This window comes from Nesoenas mayeri, assembly GCF_963082525.1.
Source record: "Nesoenas mayeri genome assembly, chromosome: 7".
Classification (NCBI taxonomy): Eukaryota; Metazoa; Chordata; class Aves; order Columbiformes; family Columbidae; genus Nesoenas; species Nesoenas mayeri.
The window spans coordinates 27306148-27323080 of NC_137551.1; the positions used below are offsets into that span (position 1 = coordinate 27306148).

Sequence of the window (16933 nt, forward strand, 5' to 3'; positions counted from 1 at the left end):
TTTGCTGCAGGCATTAGGGTTTTTAAAGTTTTTGTTTGTTTTGTTGTTTCATTTTGGTTTGGTGTGTTGGTTATTTGTTGGTTGGTTGTGGTTTCTGTGTGTGTATTTTGTTTGTTTTGGTTTTTTACATCTTCATCAGGCTTCAAAATAAATAATAGAATACAATAGAAGCAGTTTGAGCTTCACACAATGCATCTGCTCCTGATTAAGGCAGAGACTCTAACATAATTCTGTCTTTGATATCTAAAAGAACAGGAGACATGGGGGGCAGGGGAGAGAAATAACACACTTAGATTGCAGAGCACACAATGCTGTCATCATGGGCAGCATCCTGAACTTCAGTTTCTGAAATAACACATTCCAATCCCATCTCTTCAAAGCTATTTTTATGCATCTATAAAGATGACTTGAATAACATGTAAAAACACGTCCAGCAAACAGTGAGGAATCAGAGCCCAGTGGACTTTGATGGCACTGAGGTCATCACGTGCTGTAATCCCTTTTAAGACAGTGACAAATGTCAGCAAACACCAACATAAACGTTATATGCCGAACCTTCACCATCCACCAGCAGGAGGATAACAGGGTGATATGCTCCAGATATATCTTGGGCTGGCTAATTTTCAGTCAATGTGTTTTCTTCACTTTTCAAATACTGCTGCTTTACTGAAATATGCCATCTGGGATGTTCAATAACTGTCTTCCATTCTAAAAACTAGATAACTCAAGGGACTCAGAGGGAACATTTGGCTCCATACACTGTGGCAAGTCTTGTTCTTACAAAGGGAAAGAGAAACGCTGCAGCAAGGGACTCAGAAAAACGTACTATATAAAAAAATGAAAACCAAAATCCAAAAATAACTTGTCCTACATAGCTGGTAGCCTTAAATGAGCCTGGAATTAACTTTCTTAAGAAAGACAAAAACCCCGAAGTTTCAGAATATATCACAGGTGATCAGCCAAGCAGCTCATAAACAGAAACTTTGCTCATAAAAGTCCAGTACAATGTTTTGAGGATGCATCTATCACTGTCATCTCAGAGCTGTCTTCTACTACTCTACTGGTCAGGTCTGGCATAGAATATGTTTAGCAGGTCTGTCAACTTCTCTCTCATTCCATTTACCAGGACACCAATAAACACTGCTATAGAAACCCTTGACAGAAATGCTCCTGGTGTATGTAGTTATTCACTAAACCTCAAGAAATCTCTATAAAAGAAGGCCTGGGTCAGGTTCAGAGTAGGTCTGTGGAGCAGAGACTCCAGGCTCTTGACTGTGCGAACAACACATTATGTTCATTTCCCAGTTAATAAGCTGAATTTTGGCAAATAATAGAAAAAGAGATAAAGCTGGTTTTCTCCATCCTCATAACTCACATAGAACTCTACCCTTACTCCCTGAGAAACTACCTGAAGTCATTTGAAAGATGAAATTGCATTTACACTGTTGAAAGTTGTTGAACTTGATGACTTCAACAGGTAAATTGTTTCTCCTGCCAGCTTATTCATTCAAACTATGTTCATATTGGTAGCAATAAAAATATATTAAACATTTGAAGCTATGTGCAAGCACATTAAGTCAAGCTCCTAGTAACTCAGTAAATAACACCTACATCAGTGTGCTCTTACCACAACAGGAAGCCACAGCAGTGGTGTAGGGGGCTACAGATACAGAGATCTCTGGGGCAAGTTCTAATCACATATTTACCAGCTTTACAGAGCACTGAGCTCTTTGCCATTGCTTTAATTTTTTTTACCTCCTTTTATGCTATTTGTAGCTTCACTCGCTTGTTGATAAGCTGTCACAATGCAGCGGTGCATGATAACTCTGAGAACAGTTCATTTCCATGATGTGATTATGTGTTACAACTGAGTTTGACACCCACTCTCATTTTAAGGCCTCTGAGACAACACAATTGCTGTTTTTATCTGGGAGGTTTTCCAGCCTTCTTGTCACCATTTATAGCAGGAAAGTAATTGGCCAGGTTTACTGCTTTCCTCTGTGTTGTTTTAAGGGCTTAGTCATTGTGGCATCAAATCCTAATGCTTAAAAATGGAAAGAAAAAAACTTATTAGGTCATTCAGTCCATTTCCTCAGAGCCAATGCAAGACTGTTCCGGACAGTAAATTCCTGGCAACATGTACAGTTCAGATATAAACAATCCCAGTGAAGGACATCCCACCTCTTTCCTGGGAAGGCAGCTCCATGGTTTAGTAGATGTCACTCTAAGGATGTTTTTCCTGACATTTAGTCTGTGTTTCTTTCCATTCCTCCTGGTTACAACTCTTTTGTTTTGCACTCATTCATTCTTAATTACTGTTACCTAATGACTGATTTATAGCCAATCAGATACTTCAGCTGGTCTTTAAGAAACCCATTAAAGGCAGAAAACATTGACAGCAAACACCTACCTTTTTCCTTCCCCCAAAGATATTTTTTAGTGTTTAGTGTTTCGGTTGTGCTATAATTTGTTGCCAATAAATAAGACATGCTGAAAGATGTCTGGTTTGGTGTATACACAGCACCAGGAGAATGAGCAAAATTCAGGATGTTTGTTCTATGAAATTTATTTTTATTCTTTAAAGTTTGGTTTAGAAAATAATACAGGATTGCAAGCAAGCTTAGTTGTGCAAAATGCCAGATGCACAGGAAGTGGAGAAAGCTCACATGCACCAATTTGAAAGCCTGAAGTCTTGACATGACAGATACCACTTCCTTAGGATCATCTTAGAAAAAAAAAAAGTTTTAACAAAACTGAAAGAGTTTCCAAAGCAGAGGACAACTCATTTAAGTAAAAGAACAGGAAGGGAAGCAAGAAGAGAAACTGAGGTAATTTAGAGATTAAAAAAGAGAGCAGGACTGTTCCTGTTCTTGTGAAATGTTTATTGATGGTTATAAGTTTAATTCTTCTGAATATATTTTGCATATGTGTGTACTAACGTCCAAGTCCAAACTACAGTCCTATTTTGCAGATTCTGGATTTTTAATTATTTTCAAACAAAATACAAAAAATGTCTCTAATTGAAGCAGGAATAGTTTTTACCAGATGCATTTGCCACACCAGTGCCACACCACTGGCACACTTTAAAAAGGCCTCTAAATATTACTCCCTCTAGTACAAACATCAACAGAAGACTATAACCTAATTCTTGCAATGGATTTAAGAAAAAAGTCTTCCATTATGTTAAATAACAAAGAGGTATATATACTAGGCTTTGCAGTTTGTAAAGTCCATATATTCATAAAATGGCTGCGAGAAGAGTGGAAAAAAAAACTCAAAAAAACCAAGAAAAACAACAAAAGCCCACCAGTCCTTGATTTCTGCAAGAATAACACTGTTGTTATCCTTGTTGCTAAAGAAAAATAAGTAAGAATAACAAAACCTACAAGGCAGAGCATATTCAAAGAGCCAAACAGTTGTACTTTATCTCTGTGGAGGGAAATAAACACAACCAAAACACACACAGACAAAAAAACCACAAACAACCAAACAAACCAAAACGTCAACCCCCAAATGACACACTCTGCTTAGGGTTTACTGCTTTTCCTCACTAATTCTAAGTTCCTCGGGTTGCTCCCTGATAATCTTGCACCTTGTCAAGCTTCAGTTTGTAGTAATGTACCATTCTACAGCAGAAGACATACTGCAGTCTATTTAAAGTCTTTGTGATGAAAACTGAAATTCAGGGTCAGACTCACGTTGCTTTAGACAACGTACACATGTGGGTGATTTTGGCTGAAAACCAGCAGGAAACAGACTGCAAAGCACACAATTTCCACCAATGGTTAGGAAATAAAAGGTGTGGTATAAGATTCAGCACAGATACCAGAAAAAGGTTGTTCAGATGTAGGAAGAACATCATATATCTATAATATCTAGAAATTAAGCAAACAAAATGTCAAAACCTGTATCTGTTTTATAATATATTCATATCCAGAGGAAAAAGCAAAGCACATACACCCAACAAGGTATTAAACTGTCAAAATTCTGCACCAAAGCAGCATAAAATCCTTTTCAAATATAGAGACAGAACAAAGATATAACACGTATGGCCAGAAAGGGCCTGCATTTTTCAAATTAACTTTATCAGACTATAACAAACACTATCACACAGAGGATGCACAACATTACCTTAATGTAAAAGAGGTTCTGTATCTATGCATATGAGAGGAAGAAAAGCCATTAGAACGAATACATTTTCACATACATTTTATGTACACCCTGTTCTTAGACCTGCTAAAGATACTAATGTCACTTAGCTTAGAGGCATGGACAATTACTTTACTGGTGTTCATGAAGCGTTCTGCAATCCCTGGGTAAAGAGTACAACATAAATCTGTCCTAATTTTCTGTGCATCATAATCAGCACATATAAGTACATACCTGGCACTTGTTTAGATTCTCTCATTTCTTTTATATCTTTAATATAGAGTCTTGCAAATGCAGAAAATACAGGATCCATGCCCCAGTGCAGAGAAGGTATCTCTTCCTCATACTTCTTGAACTCAGACTGCATTTAAAACCTGTGAACAGAGAACTTATAGTTATTTTCTACACTGGTAAAGAGTTGTCCACTTATATCAACTGAATGAAAAATGTAGTACCTTGTGATTTTACAAGCAATAACACAGCAGAGCTGATGAAGAGACATAGGAACTTATCTAATATAATGTTACCTTTGTGTCACCACATGAATATTGAAAATATCAATCCTGATGATTTATTCGAAGTACTGAGACTCAACAGCAACAGCATTTTGCCAAGCTCCTTCAAATGAAATAGAATTTCAGGGATTTCTCCTCCATGGATCCATAAACAACAAACCAAATACAACACTTCTTCAAAAGAGCAGGATTGTGGGATACCAATTTGCTACTTTCTGTAATACTTGATGGTTCTTCCTCGCAATTATTCTCTTTCCTTTCCATAAGACATTCTCCTCATTGTTCTACACTGTGCTTTATTGTGGGTAGGGGGAAAGATTTATTTTATATAAAGCAAAAGCAACTTCTTTATTTTAGGTATACAGTCTCCAATAACTGTGTAATTGTTACATTTCCCCTTTTACCTTTTCAGCTTTCCCTGTTTAATGCTTGCTATTTTCTGCCATTACCAGATCCAATTCTCTGCTTATCACAGCATTGGTGTTGAAAAAGAGGACTCAGTTCAAGAAGGGTCCTTGTAGAGATTTTGAAGCTTAATATACTTTTTATTAGCTGCTTCTGTAAGGATAGCTAAATTGTTCCCATAAAGCTACCCAGGTCACCCTCAAATGGGGGTCAGCCTCTTACAGGTGTAGGGCAAAAGTAGTAAGCATACAGATTTTTAATAGTGTGTTATAGGGCTGAGATTCAGCAGCTACAGTCTTCTGAGAGAGAGCAGATTCCTGCTACAGGTTGCCAGTAATCTCTGTAGTCTGCAGGAGACACCCCAAGCTACTGATGTAGAGGCAACATGTCATGAATATCAAGACAGCAGCCTGCTGCTAGGAGAAATAGAAGAGCTCAGATTCTGCATGATTTCTGTTTTCACACTCAAACCTTAATTTGGGGCAGAAAAACAGAGTATAGCACAACATGCTAAAAGCATTGTTGACATCTACTCTAGACTTTGAAAAAACAAACCAAAACAAAACAGCAAACGGTTAGGGATACTTCAACACTCCTTAAACTGGTCACTTGCTTTGCGAGATGCTGAAAGTATTTGATTTAGTCAGTTCCACCAGTCACTTCACTAAATAGTTTTGTTTACATCTGGTTTTATGTCTCTCCCCACTCCAGACAGCTTTTCCCAACCCATCTCTCTTGCACATGCAATGTCTACTCAAAAGCGTCTCACCATTCTTTTCTCACTCAATCCTCCCCTTGAAGCACACTTTTTTGCTGCTGAATTGCAGACACTGCTCAGTAGAAATTTATAAACCATGTTGTTAACTGTACGATCTTAATAACGCAGAGCTGCTATTCCTCCATATGGCAGTTCTCTAGTTGTCTGCTATAGTCTATGTCAAATTTAGACCACAGACCTTCCCAAGCAAACACATGGTTTGAACCTGTATTTTACTTAGCGTGCTCATTTTCATAACAAAATTAGTCTTTTGCATCCCTTTCTTTTTGCTTGCAGCCTCTGGTACAAAGTTGCCTGCATTGTCCCTCTGCTACTGTGTTTTTATAGGTTCTATTAAAAAAAAAAGGGGGGGGTAGGGGAATTAAAAAGAAAAAAAAGAAAAATAACTTTAGCCCAACAAAAGGTCATGGTGAATGAGAAGAGTTAACACATTAAATTGATTAACATACACACTATAGTCAACCAAGGTTAACACATAATGAGTGCAAATTAAGAAAAGCACTACTGGCCGGTGTCATCCTGCCTCCCACCCACAAACAGGAACTTTTAAGATAGAATTTTATCTTTAATGATGCTACACTCCCCAACTATTCACTTCGAGTTGCACTTCTTCCCTGACAAGAAATGTGAATACAATCAGTCTTGTTCTTAAGATCATCTTTTGTACAAAGTAGTATTCCTTTCTTCACCATGCCTCGCAACATACCCTGCATGGTTATGAAGCCTGTCATGGCTCAGCAGCCGCTTTTTCTCCTAGACAGATGGCAGACTGAGCTAACAAGCCAAAAAGAGATAATCGGGTAACAATCCTGTCTAAATTTTTGTATTTTGTGTGAACAGCCACTCATTTCATTGGAGTAAAATGCAGAAGTCACCCCTGCACATATGTGCACCTGAGAGGAAAAAACACAATGAAGCAGCACCACTGGAGATTAAAAATATCTGCATTTTGGTATTTCAGTAAACAGTCATCAAGTCTGAAATGCCCAAATGCTAACAGGTCACTAGCCAGAAGTACAAACAACACTTCTAGCTTAAATGAAGCATCTTCCTAAATCTTTTACTACTTCTCTGTCATGAAAGGAAAAAGATTTCTGCAGCAAAAGCTCTATCTGTGGAGCTACTTAGAGTTAAATCTCAAATTCCAGCTCTCAGGTTTTATTAAAGCTCTTCAATGGAGAAACTTACAGCCATCACATCTTCTGCTACAAACACACCAAGTTTAATCTTACAGATCTGGCAAAGATTCTTTGCCAAAAAGTAAATCACATCCCCAGCACTACTAAGGCATCACAAGATTTCTCAAAGCCCACAGGACAAATCTGTTAAAGTCATGAGTTACAGATGCTCCATCCACACCAGGCTGGGATAGTGATACCGTCCTCCAGCCACTCACTCGCTTTCAGCAATGTCTGACATGAAGGGCATTCTGCAGGGCAGTTGCTCCTTGTGTCTCCTCCTCTTCATGGTCCCAACAGTCCTTCCAACCCCTGTCACCACCCAAAACCAAGCCCATTTTATTTCCTCCCTCCTAAGTGGCCACTTGGTAGCTACATTTGAACAGTGACCTATTTAAAACCAAAAGTTTGTGGCCTGGTGGGAGGAAAATACATTTCCTGCCTCCTGTATTGCTTGCCTCCACATGCTCCTATTACAAGTCCATTCTTCTCCTGATGTCAACAGAAGTTGTCTTTTTGCTCCTATATAGCAAAGGAAGATGTTAAGTCAGAGAAGTAACTCCTTCCAAAGTATCTGTTTTTCAGCTAGTTTCCAAGCTTGTTTCAGGCTGATTGACAGTATTAGAAAATGTATTTCTTACAAGACAGATAAAATTATTCCAATCAATTTCTCCTTTGCTATATAACAGTATATTCCTGTAACTTTTTCTTAAGTTGGCACAGAAAGCCTCTCCATTCCAGGCAGAGTATCCCAGGGGTTAATTAATTAGTGAGTCATCCTGGTGAAAGCGGAACTTTCCATTATGCTGGAAGTGTTTTCAGCTCTTAACTGGTACCACTGGTGATATGCTATCAGCAAGGAAGATAACAGCTACCCTGCACAATGTAGATCCAAGGGGCAAGTAGCAGGCACTGTGGAGATGCACAGCCTTGTAATCAATGAGAACATAGACAGCTAACAACAGACAATTCCGAACAGATACTATACATACAAATGTTTAAGGACAAAACTGGCTTTTGCTGAAAGACAGTGATAAGGCTTAGCAACACAAGCAACAAGGAGCCCTAGCAAAAGGTCATCCTTTCCTGCATTTTGTTTTAAATGCAGGGTAATGACTTTACAGTTGCTGTAGTGCAAGGAATTTAATCTTGCTACAGGAGAAGAAAACGCAAGAGAGGCATCTGGTCCACAAGTTTATTAGATATAGAGAGGTAAAAATAGAATACAGATATGTTATAAAATAACCCCAAAGAAAGGCTACAAAAGCATAATAAAAAACAAAAATACAGTTAAGTTCTGCTATTCAAACCACTTTTCGGGAAAACAGTTCTGCCTCAAAGGCAAAAATCTGAAGTTTACACAGTAGTTAACTAAATACAAACAAACAAAGAGCCTCAAGTCGAGATTATTCTAGACACTAACCCATTAAAATAAGGCTGTCTCCTCCACCGACTGCTATCAATGTTAGCTTTCCTGACTATACTGAGAATTAAACCAAGTCTGTAATCCTCAGTTACCTTGTGACCTCAGCAAGGTATTATCCTAAAAGGGAAAGAAGGGAAACCAAAGAAGATTGGCTGCCTTCCCAAAAATGCCTCCACCCAAAACCAACCTAACTTTCTTTCTTCTATCCCAAGCAGTTAAAATAGCTCCCCATTTAACACACAAGTGATTTGTTCAACAGAATCAGCCCTGGACAATACATTTCTTAGCTCCTGTTCCTGTGTCCACCATGTACCTTTTTAAAAAAATGGCAAATGATTAAGAATTGGTTTTCTCCCAGTTCCAGTAAAATGGAAACTCCAAAGAAGAGTATCTATTGCAATGGTTATTGTTGTCTTTTCCCCAGATGTGATGAACAACTGAAGCTCTTGGAGAGAATTGACTTTATTTGAGATTAGTCCATTGGAGCCATAGAAAAGGTATCTTGCCAGCAGTTGTCTGCAGCTACTTCACAACTGCTGGCAGAACACTGCAAAGATTCTTAAGTTCGCTGTGAATCAGAAGCAGAGAATATTTACCCACCAATACAAGCAGCTTCAGCATCCTAACAAGCATTCACCCTTCTCCAACCACAACTACTACACCAGCACCAATTATTTACACAGGAAGCAGCTCAGGAGCTGCGTTAAACCAATGCATTAAAGCAACTTAAAGTCACTGTTGGTTTACTTGAATAGACCAAACTACAAACTGTGGCTGTTAAAGGATCACTTCATGGGTCTGCCATTCCTGCCACAGAGAGAGCAACTTGTGGAGAGAGCAGCAAAGTCAATAGCTGGGTTTTGTAACAACCTCTGTCATCCAAATTGAACTCATCTGTGTTTGAGTCAAAACACCCTTACATGACTATTATTCAATTCTTCATGATCAGGGGAAGCAATTCCAGCATGATATAGTTCAAAATGTCGTATTTCAATACATGGTTTTAATTATCCAAGGCCACATACAGCAATTTAAATTAAAACAAAAAAAAAATTCCAATATCTGGTTATGTAAGTAGATCTTAGCAAGCTGTGAAGCCTTTAGTTACAGATAATATGGAGTAAAGATTCTAAAAATGAAACTCAGCCACAGACTTTTTGAAAATACATCATTAAAAAACAGATTTCAACACCAGTAACAAGACAGAAACCATCACAGAGACCAAAATACATCACCAAAAGACAAAAAAAGGCTCCTGAAAAAAAGTATATTAATAGTAACTTTACAGCTGTTACAAAATAACCAAACAGTAAGATAAGGTCAGTTTGGATTCACTTCCTACCTGATGATTCTATTAAAAACCAAACTACAGTAAGCACTTTCAGTATTTCCTAATAAACTACCTTCCACTGCTGCTGCTGTGAAGTCCTGTAAGTTTAGCTGCTACAAACTGAAACAAAAGACAGTAAGGGCATACATGTCCTGTAGGTTTTATATACAAGGCAAGTACAATTACAATTTAAAAAAATGGTTTTGAAACAAAATTAAGAGAGCTACAACTCCTAAACTTCCAGAAGTTTAGCAGTTCCTGAAATGTTATTTCTACAAGCATTAGCATCCGTGTAACCTCCTGAGATAACACATTTACTCAAAATAAATTACCATTTTTTTTTCTTAAATATACTTCTTCAAAGCTTAAACATCTTATGTCTTTTAATTACATTAGATTATATTACAATACACTTCCATGACAAAGCAAGATGGCGCAAGACAAGAAAACCCATCACCACAAACTTTAGTCAGTGGGGAGTCTATCTACAACATAGAAAGGTATTGCCTGCAATGCCTATAATAATCAGGATATAAATAGGAGCAAGAAAGCCTTAGTTTATCATTAAACTGACACCACTACTGTGTACCAGTCTACCAGCAGAGTTAATGACTCCATGTCATCACCTGTAATGTATTTCCCTCTCTCTGGTTTTACTTTCCACAGCACTGCCCAGAAATCCTTCTGGACAGGCCCATGTGGCTGCAGGAGGCCAGACAGGTTGTCTCCTCCAACACCAGTTGTTTTATATGGAAGGAGGACAAAGCTTGCAGTTCTAGATTGCCTTATTTGGCATTGCCATTTGTTCTATATGAAAGTTAAACCTTGTAACAAGGTTTTGACTCCCAATTTTCCAAAAGCAGGATTCTGGAAAACTAACAAGGAAGCGTGCAATGAAATAAACAGTAGAAGTAGCTCCTTGAGATCCTTCTCATGCATTAGTAACCAGATATTTTCCTATGTATCAAGAAAGCAGCAAACCACTCAACAGACAGTAAACTAGCTTTATACGTTTATTTGCCATAGGTAGATGTAAGCTTATCATAAATAATGTAGTAATAGTCACTACTGAGAGTCAGAAAGCTTCTCTTGCTATTTGTATTTTAATCACACCAAAGTACCTTCTTCAACTAATTCTCTAACCTGTCTTGAGAGGGGGCAGGAGGAAGCCTATGAAGATGATTAATGCTCTCTGAAAGCTATTAATCACCCACGGTGCTGCCAGAATGAGCTGTAATGACATTCTTTCACTGGGAGTGAAGGTTCTCAGTTATTAGTGTGAAATAAAAATAAACAAAACTGAAAAATTACTTCTTATTTATAAGTTTGCTGCTTTGAAAAACAGCAGTATGGATGCTTTGATAGCAAAAGGATTCCAAATAGGCTCTCGACAAAGGAAAATCATTTTCCCAGATACATGTAATTTACTGATTCAACATAAACCTATATTAACTCATTTATGTTAACTAACAGAGCAATGAGAACAGAACCTAATTCACCGCATTATAAGGCAACACAGTTAGCTTTCCTACTTTGCTATAGCCATGTAAAATAGTTTTAGTGCCTCTTCTTGAATAAACATTTCCAAATTTCAAAAATTTGTGTAGAAGTGGCAACCATTGGTTAATAGCTTTCTGAAGCTATTGGGCCTGTAAACTCCCCGACAAGGGTTGACTCAATTTCTAGAGGCAAGATTTCCTGCCCATTTCCTTCCCTCCCTCTCTCCCTTTTAAATTAGTTTATGCATCTGATGTAAATTAAAACAGCCTCTGGAATAAGATCAGAATCTGTATGAACGTTCATAGCACGAGAGAGCACTCCATTACAATGAGAGACTTCAAAATGATTAACCCATAATTTGGTCTAGCTGCACAGCTGTGATAAAGTCTTCAAAATATTCCCAGTACATACCAAAGCATTAGATTATGACAGACCTGTTTAATGTACTGAAATCAATTTTATTTGGTATACAAGTGAACCTTTTAACTATATCAGAACATTGTGAGGCTGTGCTTAAAATACGGTGTCCATACAGCACTGTTGTTGGTATATACAAAATAATTCAAATCAGAATAACTTTGAAGTCTCAGATCCAACTAGAACCATCATATATCTTGTAAGTGTAACTAGAGACTGAGATCACTCATTTGGAGCTCTTTTGGAAGACTAAGACCTATCTGCTACTCTTCTTAGAAAGATTAACACAGCTAGCTTGACACTGATCTCTGTTCATAGACTGACTGCATTTGTTCTTTGGTTGTTTTTTTTCAGGTATTTCAAAAAATTATTCTTTTCCTCCTCCAAATAAAGACTTGTAATGCTTCCAGTCTGAAGGTACTTCTTGTAGAAAAATGATTAAACATTCCAAAAGACAAACCCTTTCAAACTGAAAGGCAGCGGCAGGCGGGGGCAGCATCGGGAGTATCTATATTATTATATTATTATGGTATTCCCTCTTTTACTGGTGGAAGTTCAAACTATCATCGCAGGTAAGGACAAAGCTTTTGCTATGCTTTTCTAATACACAGGTCCTCTCAACCAGCATCTAGGAAAAGTACCAAAAGGTGTGGGTTGTTTTGTTGTGGTGCTGTTTTTGTTCTTTTAAATCGAAAAATGGTGCAATTCTCAACCTGATATCCTCCAAGTTTCTTTTGTAACATTGCAAACTTTCTGAGGACTAGAACTTTTATACTTGAAATCAAGCACAGGACTTCTTCATCACACCTGGGCTTCTCTGACCTACAAAACCAAAAAGCTTTAGAAATGCCAGAGGTGTGTAGATATTTCTTGACTCCTTAAGACAAGTTGTTCTGCACAATGTCTTACACTGCATTCTATGAACTTTGATTGATCTGAAGAGCAGCTTCTTCTCAGCTAAGGGAAGCTGGCTCATTATCCCTTATCTTCAGCTGCTAAACTCTATTAGGATCCATTAAAAATCCAAAGACTTGGTCCTCTATTAACTTTTGGGTTGGCAGTTTTTGTAATTCTCTGAGGATGTCCTGAAATAATTAATATCTTACAGATACTCCTTCTGAGCTCTGTCCAAAGATGATCTAGGCCTGATACAGAACACACCAAAACTGTTCAGGAATACCTGTCCTGCAACATGAGTATTTTCTTAATGGCCTTCTTCCCTACAGAGCAAAGGTGGCTACACTTCTTTGCTAGTGATGATTTTTGCCCACCCTTAATTTTTTTTTTTTTCTGAATCCAATAGGAAATCACCAAATGGATAAAGCACTACTAAGATTCTTGAAAGAAAATACCTCCCCAACGACTGTGGCTACAATTTCTTGCATTCTCTACCTGAATCACTGTCACAACTAACATGATAAAATCACTACTCTTCTGACTTCCTGGTATGTAAAAAGAATGAGCAGCCTTTTATAAACAGATTTAACTGTCTCCTTAGTTGCATTTGAATTTGAATAGATGACACTCCCTACCTCATGCTTCTGAATCTAGAACAACGTATTATAGCTCAGTCAGAAACCACAGGAATTACATTTCCTATAGCGAATTTTATTTTCTGCTACTGAAAACTCAGTGCAATTAACGTAATGGGCTTTTTTGGCTTAATCCATAAATATCACGTGTCTACTATAAAATATAATTTTGTGGATGAGATATTAGATTAAAGGTTCCTTATGTCTAAGAAACAGAGATTCCAGGTCACTCGAGAGAAAAAGTGCATCACATCACAATACTGTTTTCTCATAACCAGGTCCTAGTGCCCGAAGTTTGCATATACTATTGTTGAACACACAATAGCTGCTGTTTCCTTTAACAATGGACACATTATTAGAGCTATGCACACTGCTGCTGTACCAAGAAGAGATCCTATATAACACCAAATTCTACTTCACAACACATAGTAAACTATTGTTGTCTCAAAAATTAAAATTATACAACAGCTTATAAAAATCTAGGAAAAAGAGAACACTACACATACAGAAAACATTTCTAATGTAACTGTAATGTAAAAATACCACTTTTTCAATTAAAAACTATTAATAAACAGTTGGTATCTCACATTCCAAATGTTATTTCCCTTTTTTGCTAGTAGACACATCTCCAGTATTATCCTACTGCAATGTCTCATATGTTTGGGATATTAAATTAGTGGTTTTCTGTGATATCTTTTTGTCAGATTTTCGGTGTGTGTAAAATGTTCCCTACTTTTCAGTATGGTATATTTTTAATAATGGATGTAGAAGGCATAACAAACTTCCCACTTACACTTATCACATAACCAGGATTAGGTTTGCTGGCTGGTTGGCCAGCCGTAATAATAAATATATATACATATATATTTATAAAGATATATTTAAAATAACTCATTTTCTTATTACAGAACAAGTTATTCAGACACAAGATTCCAGAGCTGATCAGGATCAAAAGAGAAAACAATGTCCACTCTAGAAAAAGAAGGTTCCTGGGAAACAGAGGAAGAAATTTAGGATTTGCAGAAAGAAAAGCAGTAATAAATGTGGGATTTTTGTTCAGACATTTTTTGTGCCAGTATTGACTGAAAGAAATACTAAGATGCAAAGTTATCTTTATCCCCTAATAAATTTCTAATCCTAGCTGCTATGTGAACTAATGCAAATTTGAAAGCCACAAACAAAAAGAGCAAATTAACTCGTGACTCCTATGCAAGAAATAAAGGTCTAATTATCATCTAGAGAAAAAACAATCATGGTGAAGCATTTGTAATACATGCCTTCATGTGACTTAACTAAGGCTTCTAATATCCATCAGAGGGAGGGGGCTCTGTAAGTTTTAAACACTCTGCCTTGTGATCATGCTCAGTTTTGATTAAGTAGATTTTGCTGTAAATGAAATGTAACCTCATCACATGATTAAAATGGTTAGAAAGAACATGGCATTATAGCAAAGAGTAGTAGTATTTTAATTGCATACTACATTAAAAGAAATCAATACCCTAGACAGACTTATTCATGTGTAATGCTGTGAAAGATTGTTCTAGTCATTGAGACATGGAGAGAAAGAATTTTTATCAGACCAGCTACCATAATAAAAAAATGCATCTATCCATTAATAGAGCTCAATATTTTAATACTCCTACAAAAGTTCTTCAGTATAAATACAAACCAAAGTGTCAAGCCTACTTGAAAAATTTTAATCCCTAAGTTTTTAATTGCATTTGCCAGTTAATCAATAAAGAGAATCAGCTATATAAGGTTCACATTGTTGGCCCTTCCATTAAATCTGAGGTTTGCTTCTCACTCAAATAAATATAAAATCACAACTTACCCCTCCAATTAGATGTGACTATGTTTCTGAATATCAGTCTTGAAGGTGGTGTTCTTACAGATCAGCTGGAAGCAATAAGAAAAATCTTTATTTTTTTGTGATAACTTCAATCAAGTTAACACATTAAAGTATGAATGCCTTTCACCTGATGTGTTTCCAAGAAATATTGTTGTACTGCTTTTTGAAATATTATGGTCCTTAGTCAAGGTATCTTACAGCCTTTTCTTCTGACCTTTAATTTCAAATACAGCCTATTCCATAAAACATCATTGGTTTACTTGGAAACATTCAGGTAATTTGACAACTTCTATATTTGCTCTGTCATCATTCCCAAAGGTGTTGCCTGATATCAAGAGATCTACACCCCAAGAGTTCTGCTGGCAGTGGTATCTCCATAGGTAAAAAGAACCACCCCATCACACGTTTCCAGGACAACTCACCTCACACAATTAAATACTGTGTGATAAAGTATCTAAAATGGGAAAGGGTGCATTGACCTCTGAGGATACCTTTCCTACTGACTACTGAAAATGCCAGGCCAATTTAGACTAAACACACAGATTTTTCTGAAGCCAAAATTAGATCAATCCTATTCCTAAACATTTTAACAGTCAATCTTTTTACTGCAAACTTCAAGTAATACCCTTACATGTTGAAGCTCCCAAATGCCACAAGTTTCTATGGCAATTCTTAGATTAACTGGTCCTATGGTAATGCATCAAAAAAAAAAAAAAAAGAAGTCATGTCATGTAGTTTCCAGGTTATTGACAGGAGCATTGATTCTGGCTAATGAGACATAGGTGACCTCGTGAGCATCTAACCTCTGGTATTACAACTTTTTCCTGTTTCTGTTATATACAACTGAATTACTTTTGTTATCCATATAAGAAAGGCTCATTAAACAGAGTACATAACCAAGCCTCTTTTTTTGTTTCTTTATGAAGACAGCTTTAAATTTCAAATGCAGAACAGAAATATAAGTCTCTAACCAGATCTATCAACTGTACATTTAATATAAGGGCTTTAAGGGTGCTATATACAATATAGTCTCTCCTCTCAAGGCTTCCAGTAAATGGAAAACATGACTTGATGCTCCTTAGACGAAAATGTACAGAAATGTACAGCCTTTTAGGCCATCCTCTTACATCATGAAGAAATAGACTTTTTTTTTTTTTTAAGCACTCTTTAGTATTTCCTTTTTCACCCTGTCATAAACATGGATTATTAACAAATGATACTACTAGCTCCTCTGTACTTACCACCATTAATCAGAGCATTAGGACACAGGAGTCAGGTACAGCATAGCAAGTGTAGAGGGGTCACAGAAAAAGGACAAAGTTAACGTCATAAGAGGCAAGAAAGGGAATATTTTTAAGGTCCGTATACAAGACAGAAAGAGACTGAAAACAAAAAAGTATTTAAAATCCACTGAACTGAGGTGCTCCTATGTGAAAGCAACACACTCAGAACAATAGGAAAGGAAAAATGATGGATGACAAATGGAAGAAGGGAGAAAAGGGTCAGGAATGAGAGAGTCACCAAAAATTTCTCATAAAACCTCAGGAACTGAGGAAAGTTGGTAAAGCTATGGTGGTACACGGAGAAGTATCAGAACTTAATTTGATAAAATCCTGAACTCCAAGGATAAAGGAGTCAGAGGGAAGCAAGGCAACTTTTCGTAATAGTTTTAGATACACATAGGTTGCAGACAGAAGGCCTTGGCAAAAACCAAGAATGCAAATGCAGGAGGTTAATCCGGTAGGTAGTGTCTTGACTAGAAGGATCTAGAAGTTACAGTGGCATTTAGAAATGAAATGAGTACAATATAGCAGAAAACATTAACTTCAAGAACAGAACAGAGGAGAAGTGATA

The 16933-nt window shown here is 37.0% G+C and overlaps 1 protein-coding gene across 1 annotated transcript in view; it reads right to left on the bottom strand.

The window, feature by feature from the left end:
* STN1 (STN1 subunit of CST complex) overlaps positions 1 to 15165 on the bottom strand; it is a 36165-nt gene extending 21000 nt beyond the window's left edge. Inside the window, exons 1-2 of the mRNA XM_080347430.1 lie at positions 15062 to 15165; positions 4384 to 4523 (exon numbers count right to left, since the gene is read on the bottom strand). Of these exons, the coding sequence (XP_080203556.1) occupies positions 4384 to 4516 (133 nt within the window). The 5' untranslated portion in view covers positions 4517 to 4523; positions 15062 to 15165. The remainder of the gene's footprint in view (positions 1 to 4383; positions 4524 to 15061) is intronic.
* Positions 15166 to 16933: the final 1768 nt, after the last annotated feature.